This window comes from Lactuca sativa, chromosome 2, assembly GCF_002870075.4.
Source record: "Lactuca sativa cultivar Salinas chromosome 2, Lsat_Salinas_v11, whole genome shotgun sequence".
Lineage (NCBI taxonomy): Eukaryota > Viridiplantae > Streptophyta > Magnoliopsida > Asterales > Asteraceae > Lactuca > Lactuca sativa.
This window is the reverse complement of record NC_056624.2, coordinates 201,787,588-201,808,420: the sequence shown is the minus strand read 5'-3', so window position 1 is coordinate 201,808,420 and position 20,833 is coordinate 201,787,588. Positions and strand designations below refer to the sequence as shown.

Genomic DNA, 20,833 nt, shown 5'->3' with positions numbered 1-20,833 from the left:
TGCATCGTTTTGCGTGTCTGAAGTGTCCCGAAGCCCCGGTCTCAATCCCGAGTCCCGAAGCAAGATCCGAAGCCCCGAGAATCCCGAAGAGCGTGATTTCCAAGCCGAAGCTCTGCCCGCGAGAAGTTCAATTTTTGTGAAGATCTTCCAGATCTGCGGAGATATACTGCTTTTGCAAGCCGTAGTGCTGTCTGATCATCTTTTGATCAAGTAATGTATACTACCTTTCATAAACACGATAATAATACAAGTATGGTTTGAGTGTATTAAGTATATTGTTGTTTATATGTGTGAGGGTGTAGTTACTTTCTTCTAACACATAAATATGAAGTATTTGCTATGAAATACGTGTTATGTGTTTATGCATTATTTGTCTATTTGAGATGGGCGTGGAGTTGATGTTTTATACAAGTGTTAAATGATTTAAACTGTTTAAGTATTTATATCTACGAAAATGTTGGGTAGAACTTGGGTAGATGGGATAGTTGGTGACTATGGAGTTAGCGCCTATTGTATAAACCTTGGCGACAATGTGACTTCGTGCCTATTTGATGAACCTTGGCGACTATGGAGTTAGCGCTTGTTGAGTAAACCTTGGCGACTATGGAGTTAGCGCTTGTTGAGTAAACCTTGGCGACTATGGAGTTAGCGCTTGTTAAGTGAACCTTGGTGACTATGGAGTTAGCGCCTGATAACTATGGATTTAGTACTTGATAAATAAACTTTGGCAGCAATGGAATTCGTGCCAATTCCTTATGAATAAATGAATGAAGGATAGTTGGTTCTTAGGGTAAAACCTTAAGAAGATAATGGGGATGAGTAATTGGGTTGATTGTTTGCTGATTAAATATAATAATTATATTATCGTGGGTTGAAAACCCTATATGCTCACCAGGCTCCCAAGCCTGACCCACTCAGTTTTCTTTTCATTACAGGTAATGGCACAAGGGTATAAGTTGACGGACTTGACGAGAGATTTTAGATTATAGATCAGTAGTTATAAATAACTATTGTAAGGTCTATTTTATATTGTTTATGCTTTTGGTTTGTATCGAACATGACATCCCAAGGTTTTATTATTTAAATGAAAATACATTCTCTTTGAGAAATGTTTGGATAAATGGTTATCATATTTTTGTTTTTGGGAACAAATTCCGCAATAGTTTTCTTTAAACGATTACTCTGATTTTAAAAACAAAGCATAAACAAATCGGTCTTTTCTGGCCGTGAAATTGGGGATGTCACATATTCCGCCACCTTTGTGTAATCCCGCACCACTTGAGGACCCAATCTAGTGTCGTTTGAAACCACTAGATAGAAACACAAATTAAAAACCAAATCTAATGATTAATTTCATAAAAAAGTCGAAGTTTGTGCAAACCTTGAAATCTAAGGTTTTTAGCTAAACATGGTGAAAAAAACAATATAAAACAATAAAAAGTAAACTGCCAACAGTTACCAAAACGATTGAGACTGTTGATTGGCTGAAATCTAAGGTTTATAGCTAAACATGGTGAAATCTAAGGTTTGTGCAAACCTTGAAATCTAAGGTTTGTGCAAACCTTGAAATCTTATTAAATATATTGAGACTGTTGATTCATAATCTTCAGATCTTCATAAATCGTCAGAAAATGCAAAAATCACCAGAAATTCGTCTGAAAATGGATTTGGGATATCAAGGGGTATTTATAGAGTAGTCTCAACATCATATAAGGATTTTGGCCCGTGTTTGATAAATATGTCATGTGTATGAAGGCTAGTATCATCAATATAAGTTTAAATGAATTACGATGCTATTTCGAGACATTTTTTCAGAATACAACCCGTGTTTGAGGCCCAAGTCGTGTTTGGTGGACAGTTTCTTATCGGCGGCTATTACAATTAAATTGCCAACAGTCACCAGTACGATCATTTTAAGGTTGATTCCAAGAGTTGAAGAAGTTACAATCATTTCATTATTTGTGAGTTGAAGAGTCATAAGGCCATCCGCTGAATGTCGCCAAAGATGGACATGGTCTTAATGTAAACCTGAGACCAGTTTGAAATGTAACTATTTGAGACAAAACATAGATCTAACCTGGAGAAACTATGATAGCCGGTCTTGATGACAAGTGATTTAAACGGTCTGATCAAACTTGCATTCCAAGCCATTAACCATGTATGCAACCAGGTTCTTGTCGACAATGGGTTGATCATGTTGACTGAAGGTTGAATAGAGTTTGGAACTTCTGATAATGTGTTGTCATATTATGATCACTGATGGTGATGGTGTGTGAATCGTATTCGATTAATAGTTAGTCGATATCAATGGAAGTCCCTAAAAGCACGAAGCAAGCAACATTCGGGCATCAAACAACCTCTACCAACACATAACCTAAACTAGCAATTCAAACCAACACATGAAACCACACTATCATGCAACCCCAATTGCTCTAACCACAACACAAAATGCATCATCGAATTCAGGCAATCCTACCTCACAACTCCTGGAGATCACTAATCATAAGCATGCAACACTAACAATTCAAAAACATGCATAAAGTCATCTCTCCTAAGCAGACACACTAGCATGAAATACTAAGTAGATTCCTAGCCCTAGACTAGCATGCAATTCTATCAGCTCATTACAACAACACATAATCAAGTAAGGGCATTTTGGGAAATCACCGCTCGGGCTATGGCTGATTGTACACACTGCTTTGGACCTACTTTCAAACCTCTTTAATTTCCTTGGAAAAATGTGTGATGAAAATCATTTCTTTTGAAAAGTATTCAATTCCTCAGTTTGAGTCCAAACATACCTGAGGATGTGCCTGAATCCCTCAACCCAAGGCTCTGATACAAAATTGTAAAGCCTCAAATTTTAAGACAAATTTTTCATTTTAAATTCACCAAACATTACTCATAAAGTCAAGTCATCATATAAATATAAATTATTATCAAAACAATATCAGAGTATCCCAACATCCACAAGATATCATAAGCCGACGAATGTGTACAATCATGCATCCGCCTTCCCGAAATCTACAAAAGTACCTCAGACACAATTAAATCAACACGGTAAGCATGAAGCTTAGTGAGTTTCCCAAAATACCACACACACAAATATTAGCCTCGCATAGCTAAATCTCGAAAGGGACCCTTCGATCATGTGTCTCGGTGAATACCCTTTGGTCTCACGTCTCGATATGGACTCTCTGGTCATAACTATATATATATATATATATATATATATATATATATATATATATATATATATATATATATATATATAATCATATAACAGCATAAGTCATAAAGACAGGATGCATAATAACACATATCACAATATAAGCAAATAAGACCCTCCGATCAATAATAATAATAAGACCCTCCGGTCAGTAATGTAAATAATACCCTCCTATCATACACGAATAAGGCCCTTTGGTCACACATAAATTACCACACACATAAGTATAGTGAGAAGGTTCACCTCAACCGCTATGCGAGTAATCTTTCATTGTCGCTGCTGCTGCGAAATGGCCGCCTAACTGAGCCAAACAACCCAACACCATAATCAAAAGCTAAGCAAGGTAAACTCTAGCACTAGGCCCAAAGATGGCCCAACTAACCAGACCCACTAATTACCCAAACCCATTGGGCCTAACAAGGCCTAAGACCAAAAGATCCACAAAGGTCCACTAATGGCCCAATTTTCCAAATCTAGCACTAGGCCCAAAGATGGCCTAACTAACCAAGGCCACTAATGACCCAAACCCATTGGGCCTAACAAGGCCCAAGACCAAAAGATTCACAAAGGTCCACTAATGGCCCAATTTTCCAAATCAGGCCCAAACCCTTATTTGGGCCTTACCTTAAAGCCCACTACTTAACCCTAAACCAAAACATACCTTCTCATATGGCCCAACAAGGCACCAAGCAACCAGGTCCAAGAAGGCAACCCAAACCGAAGCCCAAATGCACAAACCTACTCAGATAGAGTACGCTGGGCGTACACGCAACATACTCGCTTGGAGGCTTGTACGTTGCGCGTACCTGCTTGTACGCCCAACGTACTCACCTTATCCGGCCCAAACTCCATTTCCACTTAATCCATTAAGACAAAGCTTCCCAAACCACAGATTTGGTCTCCTTGAGCTAGAATACCACGTAAAGTCACCAACTTTACGCCCACAGGTGACTAAATGAAACTCTTAAGCTAGAAAGGGACTTAATGGGTGACTTAATACATGCATGGCCCCATAATACACATAAAGCTTGCATCTTTATGCTCAAAGATGCCAAAACAAACTCAGATCTAAAAAGATGAACCTTCAAACGACTTAGGTCATCCATTAACTCAAAAATAAGGACAAAATCATAATAAACTAGCAATGATGAGATTTATTCATACACAAGGCAAGATTGAAACTTGATACCTCAAATGACTTCCCCACAAGATGATGGCTCTGGATCTAAGGCCACTCCACCAAGCCAAGCAACTTCAAACTCCTCTTATTTCCTTCCTAAAGCATAAAAGAGCACCAAATCTATCCAAGAACTCAAGAACACCCTCAAGAGGCAACAAAGTCGACTTGTGGTTTCTAGGGTATGGAGGTTGGCTTGGAAATGCAGAAAAGGACTAACATTATGCTTATATAGGGTACAACCCTAAAATTAGGGTTTTCAAGATGCCCCTCGTACGCCCAGCGTACCTCCGCGTACGCCCAACATACGAGGTCTCGCACCCCGACCCAACTTTTCCTCTATGTTGCGTATTTTTCTAGTTAAGCCTTGCGTAACCTTCCTTGCCTTGGTACGCCCTGCGTACCTTCTTAGTACACTCCATGTACTGGGATTTTCCCCAAACCCTAAACCATCCAAAGAGGCAAAGACCATAACTTTCTTGATACAACTCTGATTTTGACCATACCTATATCCACGAAAAGGTATCGAGACACTTTACACTATTATCAACTCATACCATCCATAAGGTATTCCGAACAACATCCCCTTTCCATAGAAGCCCAATTGACTGATTACCGAAATACCCTTTTAGCTCCAAATCACAACCAAATACCCGGATCATCCAATACATCATCCACCTCCAAATGAGCTCAAAACTAACTTCTTCAATGATTCTAACCCTACTAATACCCAATCCTTAATCACCATTTCGAAATGAAAACGACCTGAAACAGGATGTTACATTTGGGTTCCATTTGGACCAAAACAGATCGACCCACATCCATGGTGTTAGCCTCTTCTAAAATCAATATAGGAGCAAGAGTACCTATACTAGCAACGGCTTCTATGATAATCCTCACTGGAGTCAAGAAATCAAAGGGGACAACAACTTTGGATAATTGTGCCTCAAGTCTTGACATATTTTCTTTCACCTTGTTGGTTATGGATTCGATCCAAGGACGAGTTCGACCCAAACAAAACAAGTGGTCTTTGATCTCTTTCTTCAGTACCTGAAGAATCCTTTTTGCGTCCCTAATTAGACCTAAATATGGTTCTCATAGATTAATCTCTTTTTAGTCTATGTCAATCAAGATAAATTTAACATCTTTTGACTACTTTGGAGGTTCTCCAAAGTACAATAGCCAGTTCAATCTAGCGCCAATAACTTCGGCGACATCACATTCATCAATTGCAAGTGATCGGGGAACTGTTGCAGCTAAGTCATGGGAATTGGGTAACAGACTTTTGCCCATTAGAGTCAACAAGAATGGGATTCCGGTTTTTTCAACGAGGTTCTTGAGTTCATCTTCAGCTCCAGCTATGACTGCCCCTTTGCCGAATACAATCAATGACCTTTCGGCTTTTTTGATTAGAGATATGGCTTTGTCGATTTCTTTTTTTGCTATTTTCATAATTATATTTAATTTTTTCTTTTAAAAAAATACAAGAAAACATCATAAATGGTCCCTATGGTCGTGAAATGACGAAAATGTTCTTTAGTTAATGGGCAAAAGTTAACGTAGCTATCAATAAAGACCAATCGTTAAAAGTTTTGAAAGCACATTGACAATCTATTATGTTTTTAAACCACTAAGACTAAACTTCAGATATAGAAAACCTCAAAGACCATTTATGATGTTTTTTCTTTAGAAACAAAAAAAGAGCCAAAATGGAACAATGAAAGGTGAAATATATACACTCTTACACTTTAGAGTGTTCTAGGTTTGTGCAAAATTAAATAATGAAAAAAAAAAGGGAAAACGAATTTTGACTTAAATATATTACGGGCCGCATTAGGCCCATTTTGCACCCTATTTGTTATTTTCACAGCCATGAGTTCGAATGTGAAATCAGTGGTTATTCAATTCAACTTTTAACTTTTTTTTCCTTTAAATTTTGATGAAAAACTTATGAAGATTAGCCACGTTTATCTTTTTCTATAAATTATAAAGAGTCAAATACAAATCACTTCAAATATAAAACTGAAATTGTTTACTTAAATAACAAAGAAAATATTTCAAAATTCATTCACGTAAAAAAAAAAAAAAACATTATGTATGCATCACTATGCAACCACTAAATGGATCCGGTTGTAATTTTTACTCGATGTCTATTATTATTGAGGTAGTAGAATCGCCTTTTTTGCTCTTTTGAGAATGACTTATGTTAGTAAATAAAAACTTCTATCCACATAGACATTTTGCACGAACCTTATAAAATTTTTAAAACTTAAAATATCAATCTAGCTAATAACATGAAAAAACAAAAGCATCATGATCAATGATTTTATGGGTTGAAGTGCGGGGGCATGGACCACACGAGGTAAAAATTAGTTTAAAATTAAATCAATTGGACAATCGTTTCTAATAGGATTTTAGTTTCATGTCTTGTGTTATCTTTTATCTTATCTTATTAAGAAATTTTTTGACACTTTTAGCAAGAAACTATTTGTCATTCACTCGTTGCCATTCACAAACCAAATTGGTCTTCATGTTGTGGTATTCACTCGTTTGAGTCAAATTTGTACTTTGCTTACATTTTTAATAGAGTGATTAAGATTTGTTGCAGTTAATACTATTCGTTTCCGTTTTAGAACTTTCTCCCTTATTGAACAATTGACTTGACAAACACTTGCACATGCTTTTGCCCTTCATTTGGGAGATTGAACAGTTTACCTACTGAAAACGACGATGAACTGGTCGTGGTCATGGTTTTGAGGTTCTTTAACGATGCCTACATGGGTCATGGCTAACAATTACGTTTAATGTAAAGTTATATAATTAAAAAAAGGGAAAATTATTAAAATTACTCCATCATAGCTTAGAATATGCATGAGGATTTTGGTATAAATACAATTTTTACAATGGGCTTTGAGATACAAATACAAATAAGGCCTAATACATGGACCGATATACAATAGCAATGAAATCAATTAAAACAAAACCATCAAGATCTACCCATGGAAATGCAGTTAAACATTGAATGACCTAAAATGAAGAAAGTGACAGAATTTGTTTTTATTCCATATGAACACTCGTACGAATAACCACTTAAAAACGACCTTTACAAATTTAGGTAAGTGGCCTTTTAGGTTAAGTTTTTCATTGTTACTTAAAGATAAACATTAGTCGACATGTCAAATCAAATATTTAATTTTCACGAATGAATTAAAATTACAAGAAAGATCCTTATCATAACTGATGAAATTATCTGTACTTTTTAAAAGCATCTTTGATTAGATTGACCGATTTCTCTGAACCATAAATATTTAACAACACAAACTTGGACTCATGAGAATCTTAAAAATACAATTATTATTGTATTTGGCATTACTTAAGGTGAAGATAGCATGGTATATTTTTTCAAAAAGTTATATTTCAAGAACACAACACGCTACCCTTACTGCACACATTCTCATACTAGGAGTATCATGTAATATTGTAAATCATATCCATAAATGTTCATTAGGATGAGACGTAACGCAAACAAAGGCAAACGCTTAACCATTTTTACGATCATATCATTATGGAATCAACCGATCGTATATTTTGTGTATGATTAAAACATTATGTTCCCTTTTTTTTAAACAAACAGTTCATGGGTTATGGATCAAATGATTTAGAAGTTTTAATTCAAATAAATGTTGTATGAAGTGGGGTAAACCTAAATGATAGAACTCTCGTCTCGCCTTCGGACACCCCTGATCATAATTTAAGTATCCCACACACAACTTAAAATGTTATAGCTCCGTCAGTCTTCACTTCACAAGACCGAACATGAACAAAAATGAAAAATAAAAATAAAATTTTCAAAATTATCAAATCAGAGGATTCGATTTATGAATCAGCCTTTGGACCATTGTGAAAGTATCATCTTTTTCAAAAATCTTACAGTGGCGGTAAGACTGTATTTGCTTGGTCTAATTAATATCACTGCCATCGGCTAACCTGAATTTGATTTCAATTGGTCCTTGAGATGCCATTTTCACCTCAAGTTTTCATAATGCACTTGGATTTTGTGAAAGAAGATTAAAATTTTGATTTTTTTTTCGATGAATTAAGTAAAAACCTGAATGAAATGTCTCCAGATCTATGAAAAAAAAGCTTTCACTTAGTTTCAAATAATATTAGTAAAAAAAAAAAGCAAGTGGTGGCAGAGTTAAACAAGAAAAAGTGAGTTTAGATTGATATATATTTAAATAATGGAGTTGAAAGGTGGACGGATGGGTTTAGAGGGTGAGGATGAGAGGACAAGAAGTTTTTTTTTTTGGTGCGGCAAGAAAAATGAACGAGGAAATCTTAAAACCAAATGAACGAGGAAAACTTAAAATCCTTATATTTTTTCTAAAAAGTTTTATTTAAGGTTTTGAATTCAGTAATTTTAGGTCATCCGGTATACCTAAGACAATGCATTCATGGTCTACCTGACCACAAACCACAATCATACACACTATCCCGGTGTCACGTCGTGTCTTGTGATCGTTGTGGTTCGTGTTAGGGAAGACGGAGGAGGACGACCAATCATGTCTCTCTTCTCCTCTCTTCCTTTCTTCTTCTCTCTTGCAGATTACAAGGAAATCGATGTTGAGCACCATCCCGTCTATGCTGAGGAAGACGATGATGGCGACGTGGAGGTGGAAGGAGGTTGTGGTCGTGAAGACCATAACGGATAGTCTTAAATGTCAATAAATGTTAGATAATTGATTTTTAATGGTTTATTGGTTATAATTCATTAGATTAAAAAAGTTCAAATATATAAAGGTTTTAATGTATTAAAAAATAATATATTGTTTTTTTAATGTCTTAGATGAAAATAGATTTTTTTTTTTGGAATGGCACTTGATGAAAATAGATTTAGTTTTTTTTTTTTTTTTTTTTTTTTTTTTTTTTTTTTTTTTTTTTTTACGTCATTAATACTTAAAATAAAACAATTCCGAGTTTTTAATGTTTTGATGAAAATATATTGAATTTTTTTTAATGTCCAAAATCTTTAAATAAAGAAAATATATGTGTTTTAATGCACCAAAAAATAAGTGATATTTTAAGAATTATATGAAAATATATTGAGATTTTTTATTTTTTGCACTTGTTTTTAACATAAAAACATAGCAAAATTAATAAAAAAAAGTTTCAAATATGGTCTCTATGGTTTACAAAAAATACTCGTCGTTAGAAATTTGTTGCATGGATGGTCTTTAGCTTTGAAAATCCTTGCATAATTGGTCCTTTTGGGTTTTTTTTGTTAAATCTTATACGAAAACACATTTTTACTCCTCTGTTATTAGTTATTTCTAACTTAAAGCTTATATCTCACTCCCACCAACCCTCATCAGTTGACATTCTTTCTCCGAAGAGCTTAATCATGAACATGTTTATAAAATAATCCAAAAATTACATCGTTTCGGTACAATGAAAATTAAATAGAGATATTTATTTCCTAACTATCATCTTATTAATAAATTCAACTAACAATATTTATTTTCCACCTAACATTTTATTTGAATGTTATATAGTGTTTTAATTTAATAATTATCTTATTCGATGTAAAAATGAATTCATTCGAATTATGTGTTTGGTGTTATGTAAAGGAAACTTTGTTATGTATGTTTTGATATTAACACCTTTCCTGAAGGCTTGAAAGAATTGTTGTCATCTAAGATGAAAACAAATAATATGAAAATAAATACGAAAAAAAATGAAAAAAATAAAAAATACGAAAAATTTAAAATATAATACAAAAACAAAATATGAAAAAACTAAGATAAATACAAAAAGTGTAAAATGTATGAATATATTAGAGTAAATAAAAAACAAAAATAAATTGCATATATATACAAGTAGGTTCATGCGAAAACATAAATATCTTGCGAAAACAGATTTTATCTTACAAAAATCAAACACAAGTACTATAAAAATCTAATTTATTAGCAATAAATTAAAGATAATAAGTTTATATTGGATTGTGTTATGATGATATAGATTTAAAGACGGTTTTAACAAAAATTTTTCACGTCCTTAGCCACTGTTAAATTCATGTTTTCATAATAAAAATGTAAAAAATCATGTTTTGCTAATATGAAACCATTTCTCATGTATCATCGATTATCATCATGTAGTTCAAAGTTTGAATGGTTTATTGTCCAAAATATAAGGTTGACGTGACACAATCTTATAGTTTTCTTTTGTTTTTGCGTTTTCGCAAATTATTTGCATTTTCGCATGAACCCTCCTATATATATATATATATATATATATATATATATATATATATATATATATATATATATATATATATATATATATATAAAGTTAAAAAATCATATGGTGTAATTTTTTTGCAATCTACAGTGACCAAATTTGAATTTTAAACATAATTTTTGAATTTATTTTGCAAAAAACATAACAAAGTTAAATGGCTAGAATGCTATTGATAATTCTACGAAAAAGTTATGATCACGAGTCATAACAATAATAAAAAAGTATTAATTTTTTTTTCAATTACCAATTTAAAATTTAAGACTTTTATCATATCATATCATGATTACTTTTTTTTTTGTTAACAAACTTTATTTGATATTATAGAATTTGATATAAACAAAAAATATAAAATAAATACAAAACCCTAAAAATAATACAAACGCCAACCCCCAAACCTCGCTATTTCTTTCTCGCAAACCCTCCCCATTCGCGTCGGCCTAGACATACCATCACTGCCGCCCTGACGCACACTCAACACCGTCATCACTGCCACCTTCCTTCACATCCCATTACCGACAAGAACCTAGGGCTATCAACCCCCCATCTTCGTTCAATCGTTCGCTAGTCGGACGCCTGCCAGTCACCACCGCAGCACCGCTGTCCACCGGCTATTCTGCTGTTCTTTCTTGTTCACAGAAGAAAATCAGGTATGCTCCTGTTCGACTTCGGCTGTTCTTTTTCTCTCTTTTCTAATTCTGCTGGAAATCAGCAGCCAATCTATTGAGTATTGAATTTGTTCCTCCATTTGCTTGTTGTTGGAATTTGGTATACAAGTAATTATCATTTCACATACAGTTAAATGAATTTTTGCAGAATTTTGCTAATGTTTGTCTAGAATGAGCTGATTGATGAGTAATACGAATTGTTCCTCCATTTGCTTGTTGTTGGACTTTGGGAATCAACTAATTGGGATTTCACACACTGTTAAATGTTCTTTTTGCAGAAATTTGCTAATGTTTTGTCTATTGAGCTGATGAGTGATGAGCATTTCTTCTGTTTATCTAATATTTGATTTTTGTTGTCCTAAATTAGTAAATTTGATTCAAGTTAGATGACTGATTTTGAATGAATTGTTCACCCATTTTGATTTTTATAGTTACATTCATGGGTAAGAACGGTAATTTTAGGTATTTTGGTGTTTAATTGCTCAGTTATACTATCTATCTATCTCGACTATCTGCATTGTTATATAGGATTAGATATTTAACTCAGATTTCCTTCACTATGTTTTACAGAAACAGACGACATTCACAATGTTTTAATGATGATAATACTTTGATCTGATTTAGGATAATAATACTCAACACGCATTCTTTGCAAATCTGGTTTTGTGCAGATATGGCAGGTGAGAGACGAGTGCTGACGCTAGGTGGAAAAGGCTCAACCCTCTCTTCAGATTCTGTCTTTGAATTCTCCACTGCTTCTCCACCTCAGCTCCTCCAGATTGATCCTTCTGCTCTTGCAAGGCTCTCTTCATCTCCTTCCAATCATAAACCGAATTCAGCATCAGCCCCCTCCAAGCTTCAACTATCTGTCCCTGATTTTCTAACCCCTGAGGAAGCCAGAGCTTCCATTCTGCTTCTCCTGTACAAACACTTGCTTAGTGGATCCCCCTCCTCCTCTGCTGTTTCTCAGCTATCAGATATCTTGAGCAATGATACTAAAACCCTCACACTTGATCTGGATTTCGATAAGCATGCCAACATTGATATGTTAAGAGGTTGCTGGCCAAATATTACTGTTAATGGCATCTGTGCTCTCCTGGACTACACAGCCTCCTCATTAACCATAGTTGCAGATGCTGTTGCAGCCTTGTCTTGTGAGGCCTTGAAGGCTGACACTTCAACTGCCTTAAATCTCTTCACAGACTCTGGTGATGGCTCTTCTGACAAAGATATGGCTTCTGTTGCTAGTGATTTGAAGGTTTTGCTTAACGGATCAAAGTTTCGTGGTACCCTGCAGTGTGATCAAGTTGATAACATTCCCATTATTCATGGTCGTTTGAGGTCTCTCAGCAAATCAGTTCATCAATCAACTCGGATTGCACTGAATTCTACTCTGTTAGCAAATGGAAGTGTCAGTGAGGATTTGTCCACACTCTTTTCTTCTCTGGCATTTGCTATCAAGAGTCTTGGTGAGAGTAGTTGGCTTCGAGCAAACACTTTAGTAAAAGACAACATATTTCCTGATTTGGCTAAGAGTTTCAATGCTGGATGTCCTGGTCTTGACATATTGGAAGCCTCCGTTATGTCTTCTGTAACAAAAAAGATGAAAAAGAACTACATCGAATCATTGCATGAAATTTATGCTTTGTTTGAAGCTGTGAGAAAGATTCTTTCTTGGGAAGCAACAGTTTCTTTTATATCATTGGAGGGGAGTGAGCTGATGGAGAATGGAGAGAGAAGTATAAAAGGTCAAGAGGGTGTTGATGGAGGAAATGTGAAACCGGATAAAAAGAAGGACAAGAAAAAAAAGGTTATGGGAAAAGGCACATCTGTTTTGATGCAGTTTATCAAAGATACGTTACAAATTAAGGTATTTGATACTTCATCTCTTGTGGAGAAAGTGGCACAAGGTTTCCTCTCCTTCCTGGACTTGAAAGATCCCAACTTTAAAAGTCTACTAGATAAAGTCAAAGAAGTTGTCGACAGCAATGAAAGCAGAAGGCTTCCCAAACTCGCCAAGGTAATAACACCATGCACATTTAGTTCTTACGTTTATATTTGATAAGACATTTCACATTTGTTTCTTAATATATATACTTCAACTTTGTAGGGAACTCGTGATTTTGCAAAAGAACAAATGGCTGTAAGAGAGAAAGCCTTCACAATCATTGGCAATGTTTTCAAGAGGCATGGTGCTATGGCACTTGATACTCCTGTATTTGAATTGAGAGAAACTCTTACAGGAAAATACGGTGAAGATTCAAAGTTGATTTATGATTTAGCTGATCAGGTGAGATATGCATCCTTTATTAGGTAATTTTTGAAGGAAAAACAAAAACATGTGCATTGAAGATTGATATGCATTTTGTTTGATTTTTAGGGTGGAGAGATTTGCTCCCTTCGGTATGACCTAACAGTTCCATTTGCTAGATATGTTGCCATGAATGGTCTGACATCTTTCAGAAGGTACCAAATGGCAAAAGTGTACAGAAGAGACAACCCATCTAAAGGAAGATACCGTGAATTCTATCAATGTGATTTTGACATTGCTGGTGATGACACAATAGCAGCTGACTTTGAGGTTGTCAGAATCTTGGTTGAACTACTAGACGAGCTAAACATCGGTGATTATGAGGTAAGATTTTTTACATGTTCAAATCATCACAGTCACATAAAGATTCTTTTCCCATTTTGCCCTTTTCCTTTTGTGTGTACAGGTGAAGTTGAACCATCGTAAGCTACTGGATGGAATGCTGGAAATATGCGGTGTTCCATCTCACAAAGTCCGAACCATTTGCTCAAGTATTGACAAATTAGACAAACAATCATTTGACCAAATTAGAAAGGAAATGGTTGGTATTATGCTGAATCTTTCTACTTTCTAGTTATAGTGTTTATGTGCAAACATTGGTTGACCTTATCTTTTTTTTTTCTTGTTAGATTGAAGAGAAAGGCTTAGATGTGGATACAGTGGAGAAAATTGGTAAATACGTGTGTCTGAAAGGCCACCCTTTGACATTACTATCAGAACTGAAAAAAGAAGAAAGCGTGTTTCTGAAAAACGAGGCTTCAAATCAAGCATTGAAAGACTTGGAGAAATTATTCGAATGTTTGGACAAAAGATGCGTAGACAAAGTGGTTCTTGATTTGAGTTTAGCAAGAGGGTTGGATTACTACACTGGAGTGATATATGAAGCGGTTTTCAAGGGTGCAACACAAGTTGGCTCAATTGCTGCAGGTGGGCGTTATGACAATCTTATAGGCATGTTTGGAACAAAACGTGTGGCTGCAATCGGTGTTAGTTTGGGAATCGAACGTGTCTTCACAATAATGGAAGAACAGCAAAAAGTTGAAAATCAGGTAAAAAAAAAAAAAAAAAAAAAACTCGGGTGTTTATATTCTGTGAGAGAAAGAGAGTTGATTGATTGTTTTTTTGTAGGTGATTCGAGCGAGTGAGACACAAGTGTTGGTGAGTGTGTTGGGGGATGATGTGGGTTTAGCATCTAAACTGGTTCAGATGTGTTGGGATGCCAAAGTGAATGCAGAGTTTATGGCGAATAAGAGGCTTAATAAGCATTTTGATCGAGCTAAAGAGTTTGGGATTCCATGGATGGTGATTGTTGGTGAAAGAGAAATTAAAGAAGGGATTGTTAAGATTAAGAATAAAGAGGTGAATATAGAGCAAGAAGTTGCTATGACTGATTTTGTGGATGAACTCATCAAACTTATGAACACCAGGTAAACTGTGAAAAAGAAAATGAAGTTATTCTTGTTTACTATTTGATTGAGCAACTTGGAGGTGTCATGCCTGTTATAGTTTTACGTGTAATGCCACTAATTTTGATACATTTGGGTTTATATCTCTGACTAGTGGTTGACTTTTTTCCCTTTTTTTTAATCGTGCCTAGTTAAATGTTGCACTTATTTTGAAATTGAAAATGCCACTATGTTCATCTGCTACTCGGTAGATAGAAGAACAAAAAAGATAGCTTACTCTTTATGTATTTTTATAACGGGGTTGTAATCCTAAACAATTAAGAAATTGGTTTTTTTTTTTTTTTTTTTTTTTGTTGTGGAAGTGTACGTCAACATGCAGTACCCCATATAATTGGTCAAAATAAATTCCGTCATGGGCAAATTCACATTTTATATGTAGAGCACGTTGTGATGTACCTTTAAGTTTTAAACAACACGTGTGAAGTGTTTAACAAAAAACATGTGGATGGAAGAGACAAACCAATCATGCACTTGTTTGGAATACAATAATTATGGAAAACATGATGAATGTGCAAAAGGTAATTGGCAACTCCAAAGGCCCTTTGACGCCAAAATCAACAAAAAAAAAAAATTGAGAACATCAAAATCCAAGGTAATCATTACAAAGTGGTGTACTGTGGGAATTCCAAAGTATCAGGTAAGTGATCCTTAGGATGACAAATGGGTTTTGTGTTAGTAAAATGACATGATGCTCATGTAGGAGGTGGGTGCGCAACAAGAAATTTGGGTTCATAAGTGTTGCTTGCTACAAATATGGAGTGAAATATACATATTCAAGATAGAATCAATTAAAGATCGTAGCATACGACCTAAAACTGATTGTCCAACCACATTAGTGGCACCTCGTTATAACAAAGATGAGGTTTTTAGTTGAACAATGGTTTAAAATAACAAGTTTATTAAAACAATTATAAACTATGACACGTTCTAAATGTCACAATGCTATGAGTTGCAAAGGTGAGAGTCTTAAATCTTCTAATGGGATTCTAAAGAAGAAATTACGATCAAGTGCAGGTGGAAAGATGGCAAATAGATCAGGATATGTGCATATGTACTTCGATCCAACTTTGACAATCATCAAACTATCAAATTTGGAAACGAAACAGTCCATACCCATAAATATTATTGTTTTTTATTACTTAGAAACATGTATATTACATTCCCATACAAAAATGATTATTCAAAGTATGATCTAAACCAAAAACCATGACCATCAGAACAAAGACTGATTTATTTTTACACAACTTTACTAAACCAAAACCATGATGTAGACCCACTAAGTCATCTTAGTTGCCATCACCAACAATTAAATAACAACTTCCCAAACGCTTCATTTTTCAATTTGTGCAACAAGAAAGTTGCTTTAAGCTTCCAAAAAATTCATGGAGTGAAGCATTCTTTGGATGAAATCCATTTCCCTTGAACACATAGATGTATCAAACTAGCCAAAAAATCAACATTCACTATCTTACATGGTTGTTGGATATCCATATCCAAGATGTTTGTATCACATCAAATCGACTACATGCACAAAAGTCAGTTTCCAAATTAGAAGACTTATTTTAATGAAGCTTAAAGAATGAGACTAAAACCCACTTCTCGTTCTTCTTTAAGAAGCAGATGAAAAGTAGAGAGGGAGGGGGCTGATGTAAATACCCTTATGTGACTTGCACATAAGGGGATCCTAACGACATGTGGCAAACAAAGTGAAGATGGAGGGATTAAAATTGATAATATAATTTAACTTGAGGACCATCTTTGCAGCAAACGAGCCTTTGGATAAATGTGTTACATTTTTTTAAAGAACCAGGGACCAAACATGTAAATTACTCTATTCTTATCTCTTAATTAAAATCTTTGTCTTAATTTTGTGTTTTGGTTTTGGGTAATTTATGTGTGAGCCCGTTTTGTTTATTTCTAAACCTTTTTTTATCTGCGTAATTTTTTTTATTGTATGATTACATCGTCATAATCTAATTAAAAATGATCACTGTGGATAGTGTTTGATTGATATTGAAATATGTAATTCTTTCGATAGCATATAATACAGTTGATTTTGTAAAAAAAATATCATCACTTGTATAGTTGTATATGAAATTGCAGTACAAGTGTTTATACTCTGATCTTGTGTGTGGATTGTTTTTGGCTCGATGTTTCCCTCACATTTAGTTGTATACTAAGAACTGTTTTGTGATTATTTAGTGGATTTTGTGTGAAAACAAGACTGGTTGTACATTCATGGTTAGCCTAAAACATCTTCCAAGATTGATTCCATTGCATCACAACATCCATAATTTGTACATCCCAAATTAATGACAAGGCAATTAAACTCTACAAAATGTAATGAATTGTCACATTGTCACATCAACTTTCCACTTTTCATACACTAATCACTAATGTCATTTAATTCCTAGTCCATTGAATTTCACAAAGTTAAATGTGGCCCCTCTTTTGTTTCTCCAATCAACTCCAAATTCATTGTATCTCATCTTGTCATTCTACCATGGTTAAGTTTAATTCATTATATGTTAACGTGGTAACAATGTATTGTGAAAGCTCTGAGATGAATTCGATGTTAACTGATTTTTTAATGTTTTTTTACCTTTAATGCCCATGGTAAGATCTTAATTTGATGGTTCATAATATTTGATCATATGTATTTTGGTCAAAGCAAAAAAAAAAAAAAAAGATTTAGTTATAAAGAAACCAATCGATAGGAAGGAGAGTAACTGCAAACATAAATCCAAACACATGTACAACTTTAAATCGAAATGGAAATGATCTTCACAATGTTTTAACATCTGCCTTAATTGCCACCATTTTCAACTCCAGTCATAGCTTGCTGAAACCAAATGGAAACCCGTTATTTACTTATTTAACAAAATGTTTTAGATAGAACAACAAAAAAGATAAAGTGTACGCAGTGACATGTTGTACCTTTATGCATGACAACGTGTACTGCACATCACTTGCAGATACTTGGTGGTGAATCACAATCCTTACCCTACACAATATCATTTTCATTCTCAGAATCCACATGTATGGACTTATAATTCTATTTCATGATTTATGAACCACTTGTTTTTTTTTTTTTTTCTTAATAAAAATATAGCACCTGGATGAGCTATCCGGCATCAAAAGTATGCCATGTTCCTCCATAATTTTGCCTAACTTCAATGCTGTAATATTTGAACCCTCTAATATTTCAAAATAAACCTGTTCAAAAAACCAAATTAATATCTTATCATGGGCATTAAAGGAATAGAAAAAGGGACCAATTGATATACTTACAATATTTGTCTCCACAGAAGCTACATCCGCTTTGAGTCCCTTGATTTTATTTAATCCCTCTACAACAACAAAAAAAAATGATTTGCGTGTTCAGAATTTAACCAAAGAGAAAATATATTTACATAAAAACCCTTTAAGAAGTGGAGTATTTATTACCAGCTAAAGTCTTGGCATTCTTGTGATCATTTCCAAGCTTTCCAACGTTTTCTTGTAAAGCAACAAGAGCAGCAGCACATAGGATTCCCACCTGCCTCATTCCCCCACCCAAAGTTTTTCGCAAAATCCTTGCCTATATCAATAAAAGATTGAACCTTTTAACTCAAAACAAAGAAACTATTAACCAAAATTTCTCAACTTTCAAGAACTATAACAAGATATACTATATATATATATATATATATATATTATATACCCTGTCAATGAAGCTTTTTGTCCCAACAATAACACTTCCAACTGGTGCACCAAGCCCCTTCGACAAGCATACCTGAAACACAATAAATTATGAACTCAATTTTCAACAACTATAAATAACATAATTCTTGTTTCCATTGTATAGTGGTTATAAGAAAAAGGTTTTGGAAATGAGGCCATACTGAAACAGAATCAGCAGCTTGTACAAGCCTATGAACAGGGACACCAAGAGCCTGAAAAAAAAAAGCTTGAAAATGAATGGATGGAAGATGAGGAAGAAGGTTGAAATTTGAAAAGGATTTCTTTAACTCACAACAGATGCATTAAAGATACGAGCTCCATCTATATGAAGCTTTAGGTTATGTTTTTTGGCAAGCTCCCCAACCTGGTCTGTGTAGTCTACAGAAAGAACTCTCCCACCAGAGCTGCATCATTGAGCAATCTCTGTTAGGCATTTTGTCATACACCTATAGAGCATTAGAAAATTAAACGGAAATTCATACTTAGCATGGGAATTCTCAAGGCAAATGAGCCTAGTTTTCGGGTAGCAAATCTCAAAGTCAGGGTTTCGGATTGCAGACTCGATGAGATTGATATCCATAGTGCCATCTTCGTTATTCTTTACAGGTCTCGGATGAACACCCCCGATGGTTGAAATTCCACCGTTTTCGTATATGTGGATGTGGGAATTGTTGCCAAGGATTACTTCACTTCCTCTGATCTCACAATGGACGAGAACACTTATAAGGTTGCCCATGGTCCCCGAAGGAACAAAGAGTGCGGCCTCTTTGCCTGTAATTCGGGCCATTTCTGTCTCGAGGTGACGGGCCGTCGGGTCGTAAATCAAAACATCATCATCCACCTCCGCCTTCGCCATGGCCAATCTCATTGTTTCGGTGGGTTTCGTCACCGTGTCGGACCGGAGATCTATCGTTCTGGTCACCATGGCTGCCGGAAAAATATCATAAGATTTCAATAAATTTAATTAATAAACAATTTATCACAGTACAGAACGAAATATGCTGGCCCTAATTTGCGGGAATGATCCTAGTTATCAGGACTGAAAGACTGTTCAAGTAAAAAAATCAACCATAAATTTCGAGGCATCTGACACTGGAATGTTTATTCACCAAATTAACTCAGTTTTGAAACAATTAACAGGAAACACAGAAGCCCTGTTAAACAATGGCATGCAGGCATACCTTGATCAAAACTCTTCCCCCTGAAATTGATCCGGAACAGAGAAATGACAAGTAGCAGAAAGAGAATCTACAAAAACAATTTAAGTGATTGAAACAGGAATTCAAATGAATATTCAAAAAAACAGGGAATTGATTGATTGAAGCAAAATCAAACACGAAAACATCAAGTAGATTCTCAAAATAAACAAAAGTCGAAAACAACGAATTAAAGGGACCAAAACAAATTACATCAGCACAAGCTGCTGGATCGAAAGACTCCAAAATTGGTTAGTGGAACTGCATCACGTACCCGTCAAAATCAAAAAGTTGATCAGAAGGTTCACGAGAAAGCTCTGTAGTTGGCAAGCTATTCGATGGCCACATCATGTGTATATATACACATAACACATGCATGCAAACTTTGAGGTCTTAGTTGGGTAGTTGTAAAATTCCAATTACTCTCTTCTTTTATTAGTATTTATTTATTATTTTTTTTTTCTTTTGGGATTGCAAATGACACTGCGGAGATTTCTAGAACGTGTTTTGGCAACAAACTTTTATAAGTTTTCCGATTTTTGTTTTCTCATTATTTTTTTTTTTCTGAAAAAAAATACAAACAAAAGATTTAAACTCAAAATGTTTTTGAATGTTTATTTTTAAATAATCAGTTTTAGTTTTTTGTTTTATATAATTTTACAAGTTAAAATTTAGCTTATAGATTATCTTTTTAAAAAACTACTTTATGTTAACACGTTTATAAAGATTTTTTTAAAATTCTTCAGAATATATCATTTATCGTATTTTA

At 34.5% G+C, this 20,833-nt stretch overlaps 2 protein-coding genes and 1 pseudogene across 4 annotated transcripts; 1 reads left to right on the top strand and 2 right to left on the bottom strand.

Annotated features, from left to right (window-relative positions):
* Nucleotides 1–5,147: 5,147 nt before the first annotated feature.
* LOC122196644 (2-hydroxyacyl-CoA lyase-like) lies at nt 5,148–5,699 on the bottom strand (annotated as a pseudogene).
* Nucleotides 5,700–11,083: 5,384 nt separating this feature from the next.
* Nucleotides 11,084–15,266, top strand: LOC111916338 (histidine--tRNA ligase, cytoplasmic). The gene is made up of 7 exons (XM_023911988.2): nt 11,084–11,350; nt 12,040–13,388; nt 13,479–13,658; nt 13,749–14,003; nt 14,086–14,220; nt 14,309–14,728; nt 14,808–15,266. Exons 2-7 carry the CDS (start codon nt 12,042–12,044, stop codon nt 15,108–15,110), a joined length of 2,640 nt encoding a protein of 879 aa, XP_023767756.1. The 5' UTR covers nt 11,084–11,350; nt 12,040–12,041; the 3' UTR covers nt 15,111–15,266.
* Nucleotides 15,267–17,835: 2,569 nt separating this feature from the next.
* Nucleotides 17,836–20,447, bottom strand: LOC111916337 (low-specificity L-threonine aldolase 1). 3 transcript variants are annotated; one of them, XM_023911987.2, is made up of 11 exons: nt 20,339–20,427; nt 20,050–20,116; nt 19,351–19,795; nt 19,161–19,272; nt 19,030–19,080; nt 18,849–18,920; nt 18,593–18,725; nt 18,437–18,495; nt 18,261–18,361; nt 18,083–18,149; nt 17,836–17,987 (listed from the first exon to the last, which is right to left on the bottom strand). In XM_023911987.2, exons 3-11 carry the CDS (start codon nt 19,791–19,793, stop codon nt 17,952–17,954), a joined length of 1,074 nt encoding a protein of 357 aa, XP_023767755.1. In that variant the 5' UTR covers nt 19,794–19,795; nt 20,050–20,116; nt 20,339–20,427; the 3' UTR covers nt 17,836–17,951. The 3 variants fall into 3 exon arrangements, with proteins under 3 accessions (XP_023767755.1, XP_023767754.1, XP_042755363.1); XM_023911986.3 differs by having other exon boundaries at nt 20,278–20,409; XM_042899429.2 differs by lacking the exon at nt 20,050–20,116 and having other exon boundaries at nt 20,339–20,447.
* Nucleotides 20,448–20,833: the final 386 nt, after the last annotated feature.